Source organism: Equus asinus, chromosome 8 (genome assembly GCF_041296235.1).
Source record: "Equus asinus isolate D_3611 breed Donkey chromosome 8, EquAss-T2T_v2, whole genome shotgun sequence".
Classification (NCBI taxonomy): domain Eukaryota; kingdom Metazoa; phylum Chordata; class Mammalia; order Perissodactyla; family Equidae; genus Equus; species Equus asinus.
Genome location: NC_091797.1, coordinates 84,367,141 through 84,386,646, shown reverse-complemented (window position 1 = coordinate 84,386,646; position 19,506 = coordinate 84,367,141). Strand labels below are relative to the sequence as shown.

At 44.8% G+C, this 19,506-nt stretch overlaps 1 protein-coding gene across 1 annotated transcript in view; it reads right to left on the bottom strand.

The window, feature by feature from the left end:
- CCDC60 (coiled-coil domain containing 60) overlaps positions 1-19,506 on the bottom strand; it is a 157,538-nt gene that overhangs the window by 83,856 nt on the left and 54,176 nt on the right. The window contains exon 2 of the mRNA XM_044775780.2: positions 4,961-5,040. Coding sequence (XP_044631715.1) covers positions 4,961-5,040 — 80 coding nt within the window. The remainder of the gene's footprint in view (positions 1-4,960; positions 5,041-19,506) is intronic.

Here is a 19,506-nt window from a genome sequence, read left to right as displayed (position 1 = left end):
ATCCAATCCATTAGCCAGTCCTGTGGCTCCGAATAAATCCAGAATCCATCCACTTCTCTCCAGTTCACTGCTATTTGCCTGATTCGAGGCATCATCATTTTTTACCACAGCCTTCCAACTGGTCTCTATGCAGTAGATGGAATGTTCTTTTAAAAATCAGATCATATCCTTCTCTTGCTCAGGACCCTCCGATGGGTTCTTATTGCACTTAGACTAAAACGCAAACTTTTCAGCACAGCCTTGAGGCCTTGCCCATCTCTCTAATTTCATCTTCTGCTTCTCTCACTCTGCTCCAGCCACACTGGCCTTCTTTCTGTTTCTCCAACATTTCCAGCTTGTTCCAACTTGGGCACCCATCCACCTATTCTCCTCTGAAATAGTCCACCTCTTTCCCCCTCTATCTTCAGGTGAATGGGTCTTTCTCACCATTCAAGTATCAGGTCCAGGATTCTTTTTACAGAACAACCTTCTCCAACCACTCTAGCTAAAGTCGCAGCTCCCTCCCCATCACCATGCTATACACGTCACCTTGTTTTATATTCATCATTGTATATAACCAACTTTCCCCACCCAAATCCTGTTTACTTCCTAACTTTTTTGTTGTATTTGTCCCATTTTAATGCACAGCCATGTCTCCTATCCACTGAGGACAGGAATTTCTTCTGTTTTGTTCTCTGCTGTGGCTCTAATATATACAATGATGTCTGGTGTATACCTGGTGATGCCCGGTACTGAGTAAATATTTGCTGAAGAAAATGAATGAGCACAGAAGACTAAGGAGGAGTCAAGAGGAAGTGCCTAATCTCATACAAAAAAAAGAACTTCTTCCTTTGCCAAAATTCCACCTTCATAATTTCTGATTGCCTTGCTTCAGCTGTCTACCAAATGCAGCTGGTAAAAACAAAGTCTCAGACCTCAAAAACACTTGCATAATCTCTACCCTGCTGGGGTCTGCTGAGGGATGGAGGTTAATTCATCACTGTTTATTTGCAAATGCCTGTACCTAACTGAACTTGGCCATGGGTAAATCATGGCTTCAGGTTCAACATTTCAGTTGTTTTAGCCGTAGATATGTTTATTTTCCTTAAAGCATTTGCAATAAAAAGTGCGAGCAGCTTTGGAAGGAAATATGTCATCAGCTTCAAGAGTCAACCAAGAACTGGGCATAGGCAGATGCCCCAATTGTCAACTTACAGCAGGAGAAATTGGGCAAGTAAGTGCAGAGCTTGCGTCTATGTGCCACCGAACATCTGGTGGAACACAGAGGCAGAAAGCAGTTAGATTTTTATTCTTTTTAGCATCATGTTAAATTGGCCATGAAACCAGGGATGGTGCAATTGAATTATAAAGGGCTGAAGTATTAAATAAAAACCTAGCAGAGAGTCAAGGTGTCTGGTTCAAGGTGGGCTCGCTTCTAATAGGAGGTGAAGCGGACTTGAAAAACAATAAGTGGAAAAGACAACATCTTCTTTGCTAATAATTTGCCTCATTTACTACTGGGAGATGGGGCCATGGGGTTTGCAACTCTTGGAGAGGTGATTTCCCCTGGAAAACGGGGTGTTTCCCATTGAAGAGGAAGGAGCGGTTCCTTAAATGTCAGTGGAATCCAGGAGTGTGGCCAGATGGAAAGTTTTATTGTCTTTTCTTGTTTTCTTGCTATGACTTTTCTGTTTGGCCTTTTCCCCGTCCTCCTTCACGTCCAGCCCTTGGACAGGCTGAGCCTGTCTGATCGAGGATATTAAATTCTGGCTTGTTTCAGAGACATGGTAAATGCACCTGGCAGGAGTGACAGACTCAGCTTGCCAACTCAAGGATGGCAGAAAAGCCATCATCTTTATCACCTTTAAGACAAGTCCCTCAAAAACAAAACAAAAAACAAAAAAAAAATACAAGCCCCTCTATTCTACTGAGTTAGTGGAAAGTTCAACCTTGGTCATTTGGGGGCACGACCCCAGGGATGTGCTGGTGAATGTTTAACAATCGGCTCTCTGGGGGGGAGGGGGGGGGACAAATAAGCCCTGATTTGCAGCATTTGCTGATTTCCATGACATAAATATTCCCACTGTGGCTGAGTTTGAGCTGCCAATGTGACATCAGTGAGATCAGAGCTGGGGAGAGATTTGGGGTAGCCCCCGTTATATATTATTTCCATCACACAGATACTATAACCACAAATAACCTCAAGAACATGGATAAATAGTAAAACGTAAAAAATCACTAGGAAGTGATGAGTTTTGAGTATTAATCTTTGTTTTAATATAATGTCTTTAATTGTAAGCTTATAAAATTTATACAATTTGATATTTAACAATAGCTGTGTTTGATAACAGGCTTGCAAATATCCTGAAAATTGAGCAATCAGTTCTGGTTACCAAATGACTCGCCACTGCTTGTTGTCCTTCTTGGGCTGGGTCGAGTCTTGGTATCTGGGTCTTACATAGATCACAGCATCTATTGGTACCTCCAGCGATCAACTCTTTGTCTAGAGTATACAGATGACTGCGGAAACTCTCATTTCCCAGACTCTAGAGATTGTGGTATGTACTTGCAGGTGGGGCTCATCTACCTCAAGGCTGATAATATTCATCAGGTAAGAACCAACACAGTTGTAATGGTTGTGTATGGCCCTAGCGGTTGTGTATGACCACCGTCTGGTCTGATTGATTGGTGCCCATGATGTATGGATGGTTCTGTATTTTGAACCTCACCTTTTATCTAACCTCCCTGCTGCACCACTCCTCCTGAAGCCTGGAATGTCCTCCAGGCACGACGGTGGAGCAGAGCACAAATCCCTGTTGGGAGGCTTGCGTTCAGCCATGCAATCCTCCTTCTTTGCTGCCTGCTATGGATGCTGCCCCCACTCAGATAACTCTGGGCTTCCTGACCTTACCGCTCACCAGTCCCTGGGGCTCCCAGTTTCCCAAGGCATCAGCCTCAAAAAGCCCTCTAACCTGGGTTCAAACACCAATGAGGCCAAGATGTCTGCGACTAACAAAGGAGTCCTTGTGGGTTTCAGCCTTTGATTCTGAGAGTCAATTCACATGCCATGCCTGGGCTCGGCTCTATACAAGACTCAGACTGGCCTCCATCAGCCTCCTCGAGCCGGGGACGTTCTCTGCAAGATTATCCCAACATTGACTATCACGTTAGCCTGGTGGGGTTGTCATAACAGAATACCTCAAACTGGGGGGCTTAAATGACAGATGTTTATTTTCTCGCAGTTCTGGAGGCTGGAAGCCCAAGATCAAGGTGTTGGGGGGTTGGTTTGTCTTGAGGCCTCTCTCCTTGTCTTGCAGACGGTGCCTTCTAGGTGTGTCCTCAAGTGGCCTTTTCTCTGTGTGTGCACGTTCCTGACATCCCTTCTTCTTATAAGGACACTGGTCCTATCAGATTAGGACCCACCTTCATGACCTCATTTAACCTTAATTACCTTTTTAATGGCCCTATTTCCAAATACAGTCACCCTGGAAGTTAAGGCTTCCACATATGGATTTGGGGAGGAACACAGTTCAGTCCATGACAACTTTTGAGCCCTTGAAATGTGGTTGGTCCAAACGGATATGTGCTCTAAGTGTAAAATACACTCTGGAGTTTTCATCTTTCATCATTTTTCATCACTTTCATCATGTATTTGAAACAGAATATAAAGTATCTCATTAATACTTTTTTATACTGATTACCTGTTGGACGGTCATACTTCTGATATATTGGGTTAAATAAATATATTATTAGAGTCACTTTCATCTATTTCTTTTAATTTTTTTTTAGTGCGGCTATTCAAAAATTTAATATGACATGCACGGGTCGCGTTGTGTTTCTGCTGGACAGTGGGTGTCCGGAGACCACCCCTCCCCCGAGAGCTGACACAGCCACCCCTCCTGTAGTCAGTGGGGAGGATGTTGTTCTCTGGGGCCCCGTCTTGACCTCTCCCTTAGTATCTTTCACTCCTTTCTGTCTCCCCACCGTCAGTGCCCACACCTTCCTGCCTCGTCTTGGGCTCAGTCATCCAGTCCCATCATTGTGCTGCTGGACAGGGCAGGGGTGGAGACGCAGGTAGACAGTGAAGGACGAGCTTGCAGGTGACGGAGGTGCAGGAAGGAAATGTCTCGCTGTGGTTCTCACTGTGGTCTGGCTCAGAGTGGGAGATACGTAAGATGAACAGGCCTTCCACACTGGCTATATTACCCCCTCTTACCACATCCCTTGTGTGTTTTGTGCTAAGAGAGTCTCCTCTCTTACTCTGCCTCGAGTTGCTTTGCCAAAAGCTCCATTTATGATCCCACCTTGAAACATTCCAGGTCCCAGGAAAGAGTTGAGGGGAGAAGGAAAAATATTCCATCTCACCACATGGAGATGAATAAAATATGGTCCTAGACCTCAATTTGCTCACACTATCATGGAGGAAGGAACTGGGGGGGAGCAAGGATATGACCAGCGTTGTTTTCAAGGCCACACAAGGGGTGCTTCGTCTGCATGATCCCATTCAGCCCTTCTAACAACCTCATATTATTCTCATTTCACAGGAAAGGGAACAGAGAATCGAGAAGTTAAATAACTCCTCCAGTGCTACCAGCTGGCAGGTGGCAGGGCCGGTATTTGAGACGGAGCCCATCTGACTCTCGGCCACCATGCTGTGGGCCTGCAGTACAAAGGGAAGCTTTTGCTGGAGCATATGGGAACTCTCTTGAATCGGATTCAGGTCCAGGAAGGAAAGCAGAGAGAATTCTAGGCAGGCCAATGGCATGTACGAAAGTGGGGAAGAAAGTCTGGTCCAGGTACTTCCTGAAAAGTCCAGTCAGGAAATGGATTCTTACAGGGTTACCATCATGTGAGTCTCCTGCTTAATGTTTAGGGTTGGGGGGGGGGCACTGTGACTTGGCAAGGACCCGCGGGCACCCCTCTGTAGCCTGCCCAGCCCTGTCAGGTTGTCTATGGGTTGTTCCATACTGGGCTCACTCACCGGCTTCGTACAAGGTCTTTTTTGAGGTTTATAATTTCTCGGTCCATATACTTGAGGCTCTTCATTGGCTTGTCTTGGACCTGATGGGAAGCCAAGAAATGAAACAAAAAAAGTGTTAGTACAACTGTTACAAGCAGAGCCAGACTGCAGGAGGCTCGTGCGTTCATCTGAGATGTCTGATCAGATGGAAGGGATCCTGGGCAGCACAGCATCCTTCTCTGCACCAAAGAGGGGCTGTGTGGCACGGTGGAAATAGCAAGGGCTTTGGAGGCAGGCACACCTGAGCTCTGATCCTGGTACTGTTCAGCGACAGCTGTGTGACCTTGGACGATGACAACCTCTCTGGGCCTCAGTTTCTTCAGCAGAATGGGGGAATAATTCCTACTTTGCTGTGACAGACTAAATTAATTGTCAAGTTTCTGACTTAGCCAGCATTTGAAAAATGAAGGCTTCTATTATTAGCGTTATACTGAATGTAAAGCAAAGAATTAAATGTTAATGATCATTATTATTGGTGGCAGAGGGAGTCGATTTGAAGAGCTGAATCTCTTCAACGTAAAGATGCAAGTGTACTTTTCTTCCCTCACTGCCTCCAGTAGCAGGATTTTATGAGCAAATTATCCAGGTCATCATTCCTGGGTTTTTCTTTCTCTCTCCTCTATTCATTTCCCTTGCTTAGCCATAGGGGGAACCTCGCAAGACTTAAATTCATTACTCAGAGGTTGATACCAGGTCAACATAAAGAAGAGAGGTAAATTAACTATATTTTAATATAAAAGTCACTTTTCTCAGCTACCAGTTTGGTGAAATAATAACAAGACTATTATCTGGATTATCCTGTCCTGAAATTAATTCCTGCAATATTAGGTTTCTTTAATTAAAAGAAATGCCAAGGAATTATGAGAAAATGGGTGTTTTCAGATGCCGCTGGTGCGAGAATACACAGTGATGACTTTTCTGAAGGGCAGTTCGTCAATGCATACCAAATGCTGTAAAAAATGTGCCTGCCCTTGGATCGCACGATGCTTCTGCTGTCAAGCATCCTATGGGAATGCTCCTGCACGGGCACCGAGCTTCATTAACAAAATTGTTCACCAGGATGCTGCTTGTAAGAGCAGACTCTTGGAAACCACCTATACATCTTTCCAACAGAAGACAGGTTAGATAATCACGGTGCATCTAAACAACAGAATACTACGCGGCAATTAAGTGCAATGACAATATAACGATGTAAGTATATTTACTGATACGGAGATGCCTGAGTTCTTTGAGCGAGAAGATATGTTACAAAGCAATACATATGGCATGATTCTGTTTTTGTTTTTTGGGAAATGCTTGATGTGGTTGTACACATATGAAAAGATATGGAAGCCCATACGCCCGAAGGCAGTGATTCTCTCTGGGGGTGAGATTACTGCAGATTTGATTTCTTTTTCTTGGCTTACGTGAATTTCCTATTACTCTGCCATAAGTATTAATCAATTATGCAATAAACAAAGAGAAAAGAATTAAAACAAATAAATGGCCCAGGGAAATGTGACAAATGCTGATTGGTGGTATTGTATTGAGAGTGTATTTCAAAGGCAGAATGAGGACGGGTTGGGTACATGCTGAGAGAAATCATAATAAGGACGTGTGGAAGGAGGCAAGGCATTTTCCCAGCGGCTGTCATCACCCACTTTCTCTGACAGTGAAATTGGGCTGTGGGGCCTGCTGCTCTGGGCCTTTTAAGTGGAATGTGGAAGGCGGGGAGAGTAGTTATAGCAAAGTGGAATGACATTTGTGGCAGGGCGGTGGGGCTGGAGAGTGGCGTCTCAAGTGGAGGGAAGGTGCTGTTACTGGCCTGCCTGACTCTCAGCCACTTTTCTCCCGGGTCACCCACCACATGTCCCGTGCAGGGCAGCTCAGAGTAAGGGCGGAGAGCCTATGGCAATTCTCGAGTCTTCGTAACTGCAGCTCCTTCTCATCTGCTGAATACGTAGGATACGCACCTGAGATAAGCTCGAATAAGCTCAACTAGATACGAAACAGGGAAATCATGTATAAACTTTATCTCTTTAGTTATTATTAGGAATGAATTGTAGGTAATATATCTTGTTCATCTAGATACACCAGGGGGTCTCAAACCCTTGGCTGAAAATTGACGGCAAACCCATCAGTTTTCATCTTGACGGGTGGCTGAAGTGAGCGGAGAGACAGACCCCAAGGAGGCATATAAGGATGTCCAGGAGTCCTTTTAAAAACTTCTACATAAGGGACATTTGCTTTTCTTGCACTTCTAGCATCTCTTCATCCTCTCTCTTGATACCTGTTCCCTGGTTAGCCCCCTCCTTTGGAGCATCAGCACCTTGAGAGAAACTCATGGTACCAGCAGCAGGGGTGGTCCTGAATGGCTGAACCAAACAGCACAGCTCATCCCCTGTCCTGGTGACTGGTCCAGGCATGGTCATGTGACCCGGTTTGGGCTAAGGAGATACAAGCAGACATTCGCCAGGGGCTTCTAGGAAGTATGATTCCCAGATCTTCTAAAGAACCACAGGCAGAGAAGTTCTCTTTCCTCACTGGCTATGAACGAAGAAGCAGACATCTGTGGGAGTTGCTGGCAGCCTTTTTGTGCCCATGAGGGAGCCAGCTCTCAGCTGAAGAAGATGTGGGGGAAGGCAGAGAGGAGAGTCAAAGAAAAACGTGTTCTGTGGTAACTTGTTGAACCGATTAAGCTTAGCTAGACCCTGGACTTTTCACAAACATTTCCTTTCTTATTTAAACCGGATCAAATTGGTTTTTCTGTTAACTGCAAATACAAGATTTCTATCTGAAATGTGTTCTTCCCTTGGGTGTGCCAAGGCAGTCCACAGATAACAATTAGTTTGACTAGTCCTCTTTCCCCTCCCCTTCCTTTCTTGGGGGAACAAAAACAGATGACCCCCATTCTGGTGCATTTTGCATTGAAAACAAAGAGACTGGCCATGTTGAGATCAAACATTTGAAATCAAGGTTGTCTCCCTTTCTAATCTCTTTTTTTTAGCGTCTCATTAACTCTTTCCTACAGGACCAAAGAAACATTCTTAAAAGATATTGTGAATTAAACATATTTATGAACAAAGAAAAAGCAAACACACTCCAATTTCCCTGCCAGCTGATTTGAAAACACATGGTTGAAACCCTGCTTGATGTCACAGTCATATACTCATCTGTCTCCTAAATGTCTCAAATTTCACCCTCCTCATGAAGCAACTATGATACTATCCAAATGTCAAGTATTTTTTTCCCCAAATCTTGCCTAATGACAGTTGCCTACGCACCGGGGAGTCACACTATAACAAAAGAGTGACCCTGGATTCACTGGGGTTGGTGCTGAACAATTTATAGCAGCAAAGCCAAAGTGTGTCCTCAACTCGACACAAAACTTTAGCAGGACAAGATCCACCCTACAGGTCCCACAACTATGCCAGCATTTCAATGGATTCTCAGAAAGTCATTTTCATCGTGACCACCGTTTAATTACAATTATAATAAGCCAGCAGTAACAATTGGCGTTGGATGAGGGATTTCTGGTTGTCGGGACATTTACAAACACCATTTGATATCAGCACAATTAGAAGTTTACAAAGCATCCAAGATTCATTATCTCTACAACCTTTCTGGAGGGCAATTTCTCCATATGTATGACAAGCCTTAAAAACACATACCCTTTTACCCCAGCAATTCCATTTCTACCCAAGGAAGTTATTCAGCAAGGATGAAAAGACTTTTTCATGAGGATGGCTATCACAGGAGTTTGTGAATAACAGTGAGAAACACCTAAGTGTCCAGCAATTGGCATTGGGGGCATAGATCCCAGGCTATCCAGACAGTGGTATATGACCACTTGAATTTGGTGCTACTGTTCAGTTTCGCTATAGGTGTACGTTTATTGATGTGGAAAGGGATATAATTTCAAGTGGATTACAAAACACAAAACTTAGATCATAGGGGATGTTAAGATCTATATTCATAAAAAGCCACAGAAATTTCCAAAAATTTATATAATCTGATACAAATAATGTCTTAAAATATTGACATATGGCAAGGTATATGTGTAATAATACAATAAGCTGGAAATAAACATAAATTGTTAATAGAGATATTATGTCAATATCTGTTCGAATTATAGGTATGCTATGATTTTTTTATTTTGGTTATCTTTTTCCTAATTTTTAGGTAATTTACATATATTAATTGTCTAATAATAAAATAATAGTGTTTTTCATGTTTGTAAAGCAATTCTGACTAGTTCTATCAGTATAAGCAAAGTATAAGTTTTCAAGGCTGCTTTAAACTGAGGAACCTAAGAGTCTGGAATGATGTGAGTTAGCAGTTTATTTTAGCACACTGTGTCTGGCAGGGTCTGGGCAGAAAATCAGAGCTCATGCCGGGTAGTTCAATAGAACGGACTTGCTATTGGGGAACTATAGTGAAGGTGTTGGAAGAGCTGAAAAGCCAAATAAGGGATGGCAAGACAGTCAGAGGATTAGCAAAAGGAGAAAGCTTCCACCACCTCCAGGGCTGGTGGAACCAAGACAGTGATAGCTTTCGAAAGGCCTAGAATTGGGCCACTTGGCAGAAGCTGGACTCACGGAGGAGATGTGGTTTCAGCTGGAGGTGCCACCAGAAACTCAGTGAGAAGGGGAGAAATATTCTGGCTTCTCTTTCTCACCCTCCAGTTTCCTGCTGCTCCTCCTATTGGCTGAACCTACCTGGAAGCCAGCTGGCAAGGGTGCCTGGGAAATGTAGTTTACAAGGATCAGCTCTCTGTGGCGGGCAGGAAATGGAAATGAGAGCCAAAGCAGATGGTTATGGTTATAGCTTCTGCAAATGCCTTGGCTCCAGGTGCTGACCAGGTACTTTTGGACTATAAAGCTGGACTCTTTTGCAGATGGTAACTTTGGGTGTTTCTTATCTTTTGAGCCTAAACCTGTAGTTTCTAGAATCTTCCATAGCTTCGATGCATATCCAGAATTGGGATCATTCGCTCTCTCTTAAATTCGTTGTCAAAACTGAGAATCTAGAACTCTCCCACTTCTCCCAGTTTCCTTACCTAGGAAGAATTGTAGATTCCAGATCTATTTGGCCTACCTCCTCTTGCATCAGAACTTACCTGTCCTGTGTCCCACACCCTTTAGATCCTAATCGCTGATAAATGGACTGCTGCTAAGTATTTCCTCCCTACTGACGCTGATTAACATGTCTCCTGACCCAGCGGACACATCTGCACTCTACACTTAAGATTGTTCTGGTTATGAAACTAACTAATGAACGTTGTAGAAAATCTGGAAAAGATAAAAAATTAGGAGAAAATAAAAGCCGAGGAGAACCCCATCACCATCTCTTTGGATGTCCTTTGCTTCACTTTCTGTGACTACTCTCAGCCAGGGTTCATAAAAGCCACCCTGGGGCAGTTGACTTTAATTTTCTGTCCTTACTTCCCTTGGGTGTCCCATTGGCCGTAAGCGCTTCCGTTTTTTTCGTTGCTTTGCAGAGTGTGGGCGATGTCTCCATTCTTTGTTTCCTGGAAAATCAAATCGAGTCTCTTCTGTCCACCTGTTTCCTGCAGCTCGTGTCCCTTCTCTGACTGATTTTTAAACGAGTCTTTGAGAGCAAGCCTGTGAGAAGCTATGTGACGTCCTGTAATGTGTCAGGTTAAAAGCTGATAAATGTGGGGGCATGAGAGCTCGGACTCATAGTGGAACCTTAGGTGGGGATGGTTTTTTGGGCAGGTATGAATACATGTAATATTCATGTATTGGGACTGTTTAAATAGTAACATTTGGAAGCGATTTAGTTTAACCTGACGGCTGAGAAGTGGGAGGTGGCTGGAATGAACGGAAAGAGGTTTGTTGTCTGAATTACCCAGGTTTAAGACTTGGGTCTGTCTCTGAGAAGTTGGATGACCTTGGGCAAGCTCCGTACCCTCCCTGAGTCTGTTTCCCCACCTGTAAAATGGAGCTAAGGCTGTCTATCACTCACCTACGTGCCATAGAGGATCCTAAGTGTGTTCTTATTTGAAATACATGATTTCATTTAGTCCTCGCCATATTATCATTATTCCCATTTTATAGAGGAGCAAGCTGAGGTTTCGAAAGATGAAAATGACGTGCTAGTAGGCAGCAAAGTCTGGATCTGAACTCAAGTTCAAGTGACATCAAAGCGTGTGTGTTCTTAACCACTACTTCATTCTGCCCCCCCGTTACGCACAGTGGGCGCTAAATAAAGGCTAGCAGTTGCCTGCTATTAATTTACAGATACCACCTCCAAAGCTTGCCCACTGAATTTTGTTAGATTTTGTCATAAAAATTTTTATACGGCAGAAAATCAGAATGATTTGTTGAAGGTCATGGCCAGAAAGTCAATCTTTTAAATATCTGTTGTTCTCTTGTCTTTTATGAAAGAATGAATGTTCCAAACCCATCTTTGCTAATCTTCTTAAAATATGATCTACTTCCTGGAATCAGATTAAGATGGAAATGAATTCCTGCTAAATGTACTTGGGCTGATATAGACATCAGGGGAACAGCTGGGATGCTCCGTCAAGTGGTGAGAGGGAAAGGGGGCCGTTTGAAAAGAGCACGAGGAGCAAGCAAGAAGATGGGCAAATTTCAGGCTCATTACGGAGAAGCTGTAAAGAACGAAATAGGCAGAGAACGGGTGGGATCCGTGGCGAGAGTATGCACATGAGCCCAGAATTCTTAGCTTGTGCTCCAATAGTGAAGTTCTGGTGGTGAATGGCACTTCTCTTCAGGGAGAATGAGGTTTGTTTTTGGGATAAGGATATGAGGATATCCACGAAGAGATAACCCAGAGCTAGTGACCTCGTCCACATGCAGACCCTTCAAACTGAAATCTGAAGTCTGCTACTGAATTCTGTAAAGAAGCCTTTCACTGAAGACAGGGTGCATCCTTTAGAGAGTATTTTGACTCAACTTCCCTTTTATTCTCATCTTCCTATGGACCCAGGAGGAAGGAGGTTGGGGGCTTAGGGATAGGTGGGGATGGGTGGTGGGAAAGGAGACTGTCATCTAAGGGAGATGAGCGAGCCCTCTGCTGAGAACCTAAGGACAGAATAAGCAGCAGGAGTCCTCTGGGGGAAGACAGGGATGACAATGATCCCTGGGAAGAAAGCTTCTGATCTCCAGCTCCTGAGACAGTGCCTGGCCCTGAGTTCAATCCGACGTTGCTGAATGAAGAGATGACTGCATCACAGTCTCAAGGTTTAATCCTATTGGTTAATTATTAAGTACAAAGGGAACGCAGTACCTCACAATGGTGAGGTCTGGCGGACACCACCTGAACCAGTGAGAAGACACTTAGCATCACCAGTGATGGGACAAACTGCTATCACGCGCCCCTGAAGTGATGCACTGGGGAGGACACAGCATCACCTCCATGGAATTCCCTCCCCGAATGCCCAGTCTGAATCTGATCATGAGGGAATGGTCAGAAGAATAAAAGGTGAGCGTCATTCTGCAAAATACACATCTTAGACTCCTAGGAAATGTTAACATCTTTGTCATTTGGGGCCTCTGGGAAGCAGGCATGGAGACAGGAGCACGAGAGAAAAGAGAGAGAGAGCAAGATTGGGTAGGGAGAGCCTCAGCCTACCACGGCCACCTGACAGTCTCAGCCAAGGCAACACGGGACTCCAGGACGAAGACTGCCCGTTATGGGAACCCAGGCCCGGGGCAGAAGCGGATAGCGCTCATCGACTGGGGACTGCCGGGCTGATCCTGGCTCCTCGTGAGAGCTGGAGTGGAGCCTGAAAGCGTCGACAGCTGGAAGCGCTCAGCAACCTGCAGTCCTTGCGGCTGAACAGCGAGTTCTTTCTTGGAGAGACGTCCAAGGGACATGCCTCTGTGGCTTCCATACTGTCATGAAAGGGGAAAGAGGCAGAGGATCCGTTCCTTTAGGAAACCAATGGGACGTGAGAGTGAGATACAGGGATGATCCCCTGATTGGATGCTGGACTGGAAAGACAACGCTATAAAGGGCATCACTGGGACAAGGGGAAATGCGTATATGAATTGAATATCAGATAATAGTATTGGATTAATGTGAAATCTCTGTGTTAAATCTATTGTGGTTACGAAGGAAAATGTCCTTAGGCAGCACATGCTGAAGTATTTAGGTGTGAAGGGTCTGCAGTGGACTCTCAAAGGGCTCGGTTAAAAATATTATAATGCACACATGTATGTTATATATACATATGTATAAATATACACACATATGTATATATAGACTATCACGGAAAATATTAAAGCAAAATATGGCAAAATAACAGTGGAGGTGGTTAAGGGTATATCCTTGTCCATTATGCTATTCTTACAACCTTTCTGTAGGTTTGCAGTGTTTTCTAATACAAAGTTGGGGGGGACAAAGATGAAATGGCTGCACCCCCACTTTCAAGTTTTCCTTTGCTGCCGTGAATTCCCCCGGGCCATCTTCAAATATCAGGAAGCAGGACAGCCTCGTGGAGGCGCTGCTTTAGGAATAAAGGAAGAGTCTGGGCTTCTTGCTGACATTCAGAACGGGAGCTTGGCTGAAGTTGGGAAATAAAGAAAAGCCCATGCCCCTGAGGCTGGAGAAACTGGGGGCCATCAGAGCACACAAGTCACTAATTGTAATATACATTTTTTTTCAATACTGTCTTGACCAAGTTTTGAAGCCCTGGCTAGAGGCCAGCGAATGCCCCTTCTTGAGAAGCTGATTAAATTCACATCCTGATGGGTTCCTCTGGGAGTGGGGCATGATGCAATCCTCTGATTGCCACAGGGCCAGGTACCAGACAACTAGGGCCAACCCCTATGTCCTGGAGCCTAGGAATTATTCTGATTAGCTAATCCACAGGGAGCCTGTGACTCCTGACTAACCTCGCCCTGACTGCCACACACAGGTTACCATCCACAGACCGGCTTGCTGTTACCCTGTCCAGGGGCCAATTCCCTGTGTGGCCCTGCCTGCAGGCCTTCTCTCCTTCGCATCTGTAACTAAGACAGCCTTCCGTCTTTCACCTACATGAGTGTCAGTATGTTGTACCCCACCATCAAAGGGACCTTTAAGTCTTATAAAACACTACCCATATCTGTCACGAGCTACATTCACTCTGAGGAAGAATGATCCAGCTATGGTAGCAGCTTGCCTTGGGACTGGGTGGGGAGGCTAAGGGTGGGGGCATTTTTTACACTGTTTTATTTAATCCTTGTACCAAACTTTATGAGGCATCTTTATCCCTATTTAGCTGAAAAGGAAACCCAGGATCCAAAAGGTTAAGCCGCTTGTTCAAGATCACACAGTCAGTCAGTGGTGGGGCCCGGCATGGTGCCCTCCTCACCTTGACATGCTCCCTCACTGTCACCTAATCCAGGGGTCCACAAACCACCGCCTGCTCCAGGCTTTCGTAAATTGCAGTTTTACTAAAAACACTCATTTGTGTTTACTATTGTTTGTACTATTACCATTTGTTTACTATTGTAAACCCAGGGAACTCTGTTTCCCTTTTGTAAATGAAGGGCGTGGACCAGGAAGGGAGATGTCCCTCGAGTGGCCTGCAGGATCTGTTTGATCCATGCAGCGTTTACAATTATGTGGAATTCACTTCCTACCTTGAGAAAGCATGATCTCTCACATACACACCCAGGTTTCTAGTCATGCAGCAACACAAAAGGTCGCAGAAAATGTGGCATGTGCAGGCTTCGTTTTCTTTGAGAGTGGGGTGGGTGGTGGGAGGGGGGAGTATCCAAGTCCGGAGCTCCTAAATTGACAAATTGTTGTGGAATTGCTCTGCATCAGCACTGTGCTGAGCGTTTTATGCCATCCATCTCATTAGCTTCTTCCAACAACCCAATGAGACAGTTATTAATAAACCCATTTTACAGAAGAAGAAAAGAAGGCACCGAGGGACTCATTCAAGGTCACACAGCTGGTCTGAGCTGTGGTTAGAATCCTGATGTGATGGCTAATTTTGTGTGTCCACTTGACCAGGCCAGAGTGCTCAGATATTTGGTCAAACATTATTCCAGGTGTTTCTGTGGGGATGTTTGGGATGAGTGTGAAATTTAAATCGATAGTCTGAGTAAAGCAGCAGATTACCCTCCCTAATGTGGGTGGGCCTCATCCAACTAGCTGAAGGCCTGAATGGAACAAAAGGCTGGCCCATCCCCAATAAGAGGGAGCTCCTCTGGTCTGACCTCCTTTGAGCAGGGACCTCAGTTTTTTCCTGCCTTCGGACTCGAACTGAAACATCAGCCCTTCCTGGGTCTTGAACTTGGAGGTTTTTGGGCTGGAATTTACACCATCAGCTCTTCTGGTTCTTAGGCCTTTGAACTTGGCCTGGGACTACAGCATCCAGCACCCCTGGGTCCCCAGTTTGCCAACCAAACATCTTGGGACTTGTCAGCCTCCATAATCCCGTGAACGAATTCCTTGCAATAAATCCCTTTATTTCTATCTGTATCTACATGCATCCTAGTGCTTCTGTTTCATCCAGTCTCCTCGTATTTAAAACTTGGGTCTTCAACCATTAAGCCTTCCTGAAAATTCAAAGTCTTCTCCAATTCTTCATGTTGGAGAGAGAGACAACAGTATTCCGTTATTTGTTTCTTAAATCCTCCCTGTTTCCTAAGGACTGTGATTGGTCTGCTGAGAAGATGAGAGTGAAGATGGATACTGGAGAAGCGCAGAGAGAGGATGAATGGTTCCAGCTGACAAAGGCAGAGTGACATATTATGGAGGGTGAGGAGGGAGCCTTGGGGTGGGTGGGGGGGAACTGACATCTAGAAAAAAGGCACAAGTTTAAAGGACTGTTTTATTGTTTTTTTCCTCCATGGCGGGCAATGTAACCTCCTCCATCTCTCGTGTGAACCCTTCAGTAAAGTGCACATTACACACCAGCATGTTTGGAGTGGGAATTATGCTTTGAGGGGCTTAAGGAGGTGTGAGCCAGACCCCAAGGTGGACTGGGGGGAGCAGAGAAGGAGGAGCGACAGATTCAGAGGGAGAAGAGGATGTGGACTCAGAGTCCTAGCTCCTTGCCCCACTAGCTGTGTGACCCCAAGCAAGTCACTTGCTCCACGCATCAGGGTTCCCACCTGTCATCTGCCCGAGCCTCATCCATGAGCTGTGAGGGTACTCAGGGGCACGCCTGGTACATAGCTTTGTGAACCAAACTTGCCAAAGAAATGTTACTATCACTGTCAGTGTACCACGAGTATCTGCAGTTTTTACAAAATTTATATATTATATTTATTCATAAATTATAAATTAAAAGTATAACTTGAGTGAGATTATGAAAATGTTCCCAAATCATTAAGGGCAGGTTAAGGCTGTCAACAACCCCGAGACAGTCAGCAATGGTAGCTATGCACCAATATAACAGTAGGTGGCGCTAGATGCCACTAGCTTTCAATCAAGTCCTGCTTTTCCTCAATCTCTTGTCTTTCTCTGCCTCCTTCCTTTCTCACTTGATTGAAATGGAAATCGGCTGCCAGCATCAATGAGCCCCCATCAGCCTTGGGATTGAGGTGGCATGCCAGCAGCCAACGTGCTATCCATAGAGTAAAAAAAAAAAAAAAAAAAAAAAAAAAACACACATTAATCTCGTTAATCTCACAAACTCTTTTGAAAGCCTAAATATGATGGCCCAGCAGCCCAGCTGTTGGACACCAGCAGCCAATAGGAATCCATGTGATGGGCTGCCATTCAAAGTCCTGGAGGAGCTTCAGGACGTGGGCCCAGGGATGTAACAACTACCTTGCCAACGGTACTTCTGTTCAATAATTATAACAGTGCCCAAATTTTTCAGCACCTCCCATGTGTCTGGAAACGTGCAAGGCTGGAGATGGCAAGTGAGCTCCAGCTTGAGTGCCAGCCTCAAGCTAACCATTAGTGGCAGTGGATTCTGGAGCTCCTTGGAGTCCAATCTCATTCAGAAAAGCATTCTGTGATTGATTAGCAATGTCTGCCCTGGTCCAGGAAGGAAAAGCAGTATTATGACACACAATTGCCATCCCCATATTGGGCACTTTGCCTGTCTTTTCTCTTTGAATCTTCATGCCCATTCAAAAAGTTAAGTGTTGTCATTATTATTATTACTCCCATTTTATGATTGAGGAACCTGAGACCCAGATTAGTTAAATAACTTGCGTGAGGTCAGTGAGCTGGTGAGAGGAAGGCCCAGTTCAGCCAGTCTAGTTGACTGGAGGGCACCCTCCACTGCTTATCATGCCCTAATTTGCTTCCTTTCTTGAAAATGAAACAAATTATTTGGCAACTCATCCTGGAGAAAGGAAACAAGTAGTGTCCCAAGAAATTCTCGTTTCATATTCTCAGTATCTTCATGCGGAGTGTGTGTGGGATGGGGGGGGGGTGCGGTTTAAGTCCCATGTGGCTTCAGTTCGTTTTCTGTCTCCCTGGAAGAAGATGAAGTCAACATCTTTGCATGTCCAAGTGAACCCCCTCAGGGTCCAAAGAAACCCAGTCTCCCATTGGTTAATAACTGTTAACCCCGTTTTCCACATGAGAAGTGGAAGCATAGCTGAGCTTAAGCCAGTGATGAAAGGAGAAAGAGCCAAGACACAGAAGAGGTGGTTGGGGCTGGCATTCCCCTTGGAATGAGCCTTCGTGTGACTACAGGGCTGCTGCCACATAATTCTGTGATGCTGTCCCCGGGATGCCATCCAATGCCAAGCCGCGTGGACCATGTTAGGAGGCTGAGTGAGGGAGAAGAGTAGCCCAAATATTTCTTAAATACCTACTATGAGTTAGAAACTGGCTGAACAAGACATCATGCCTGTCCTCAAGGAGCTCAAGCTCCAGTGGGGGAGGCGGGTATTCAACAGACAATTCAACTAGGATGTGCTGAAGTGCAGGCACTGAACACAGCTTGGCACTGGGGGGTTACTGGCCAAGCTTCAGACTGGGCCAAACACAAAGCGTGGAGAGGGAACCACAAACAACCGGAATGTAAAGTGTGACGGGAGAGAGGGGGTGGCGAGGAAGGTTCTCCTGATATCCTTAAGCAGGAGAAAATGAACCTTAATCTGGTAATGCTGCTGAGAAACCACGAGAAGCCACTTCAGCAAAACAAAGCTTAGAGAGGAAGGCCCTAGCTAAGGGCTGCAGATGAAGTATTGAGTCTTACTTCATGTTTTATTTCGTTTTTTTTTTTTTTGAATAGGTAGTATTTTCAAGTGGTTTAAAAGCATACGGAATGGTATGTGGTTAAAAAGTATTACTTCCACCTTGTCCTCAGTCCATTCATTTCCCTCCCTGGAGATGACTAGCGTTACTACGTTCTTGCGTATCCTTCCAGAGAGATTTTATATTTTAATAAGCAAACACAGACACACAGACACGCACCTGGCTGGCACATTCACACAAGGGCAGTCAGAATATTTCCCTCCATGGCCCCAGGGGCTGCCTTGGTGTCCTGCACTGGCCCTATGGACATTGTGGTGACTGGTCTGGCACCTCTCATGATGAGCAGATGTTGGTCCCAGCTGTCCTCAGAGTGGTATTTCCAGCCAGTGAGTTCTGAACAAATGCACCAATGGTACAAAGTCTCCCTGTTGATAAAGGAGCTTTACGAACATGATACAAAAGTGTAACTATGATGCCTCTCACCATCTCTCCATCTCTGGAGGAGGGACACAATCCCCAGTATGTAAAACCCTCTCATGTTTTGGCTTCAGCCTAAGGATCAACAAGGAAGGCAAGTGGGCTGAGGTTTGAGCACCAAGACGCAGCTTGTATTCACAAAGTGTAAAGAAAACTAGCAGCTCCTATTTAAAATATCTGTTATATTCAGTTTACCTCCTTATTACATTTCAATTCATATTTTTAACATAAAGTTCAAAACCAGTGATTTAAGCAGCTGTTATGCTTACCTTGTAAATTGTGTGTCTTCCCTCGCCTCTCCTCCAAATTCTAGCCTTGCAAGGTGCCTTGTCACATGGCATCTTTGGTGCCTGGTACAATGCCAAACTAGGAGTGGTTTCTTGGCAGTTATTTATTGAGTGAGTGGACGAATAGGTAAAAATAAAACTGTAATATTTGCTGATTTTCAACTTTTAGACTCAACTCATCGACAAAGCCTGGAAAACGGAATTATGGGTCCAGAACAGAAAGTGAGCATTATCAATCTTGACAATGTAAAAAGTAGTAGTAAAAGACACCAGGAGAGCTGATGAGGACAATCTCTTCTTCTATGGAGGCAAAGATACTCTCTGTGGGTGATTGGGGCAAGAAATGCAAGAGTAACATAGTTTCCTTTAAAATCATGATTTATTTTTAGAACAGTTTTAGGTTCACAGAAAAATTGAGCAGAAGGTACAGAGAGTTCCCATATACCCTGCGCCCTCACACATGCACAGCCTCCCTGACTATCAACATCCCCCGCCAGAGGGGTACATTTGTTACCATCGATGAAGCTACACTGACACGTCATTATCACCTAGAGTCCATAGTTTACATGAGGGTTCACTCCTGGGGTTATCCATTCTGTGGTTTTGGACAAA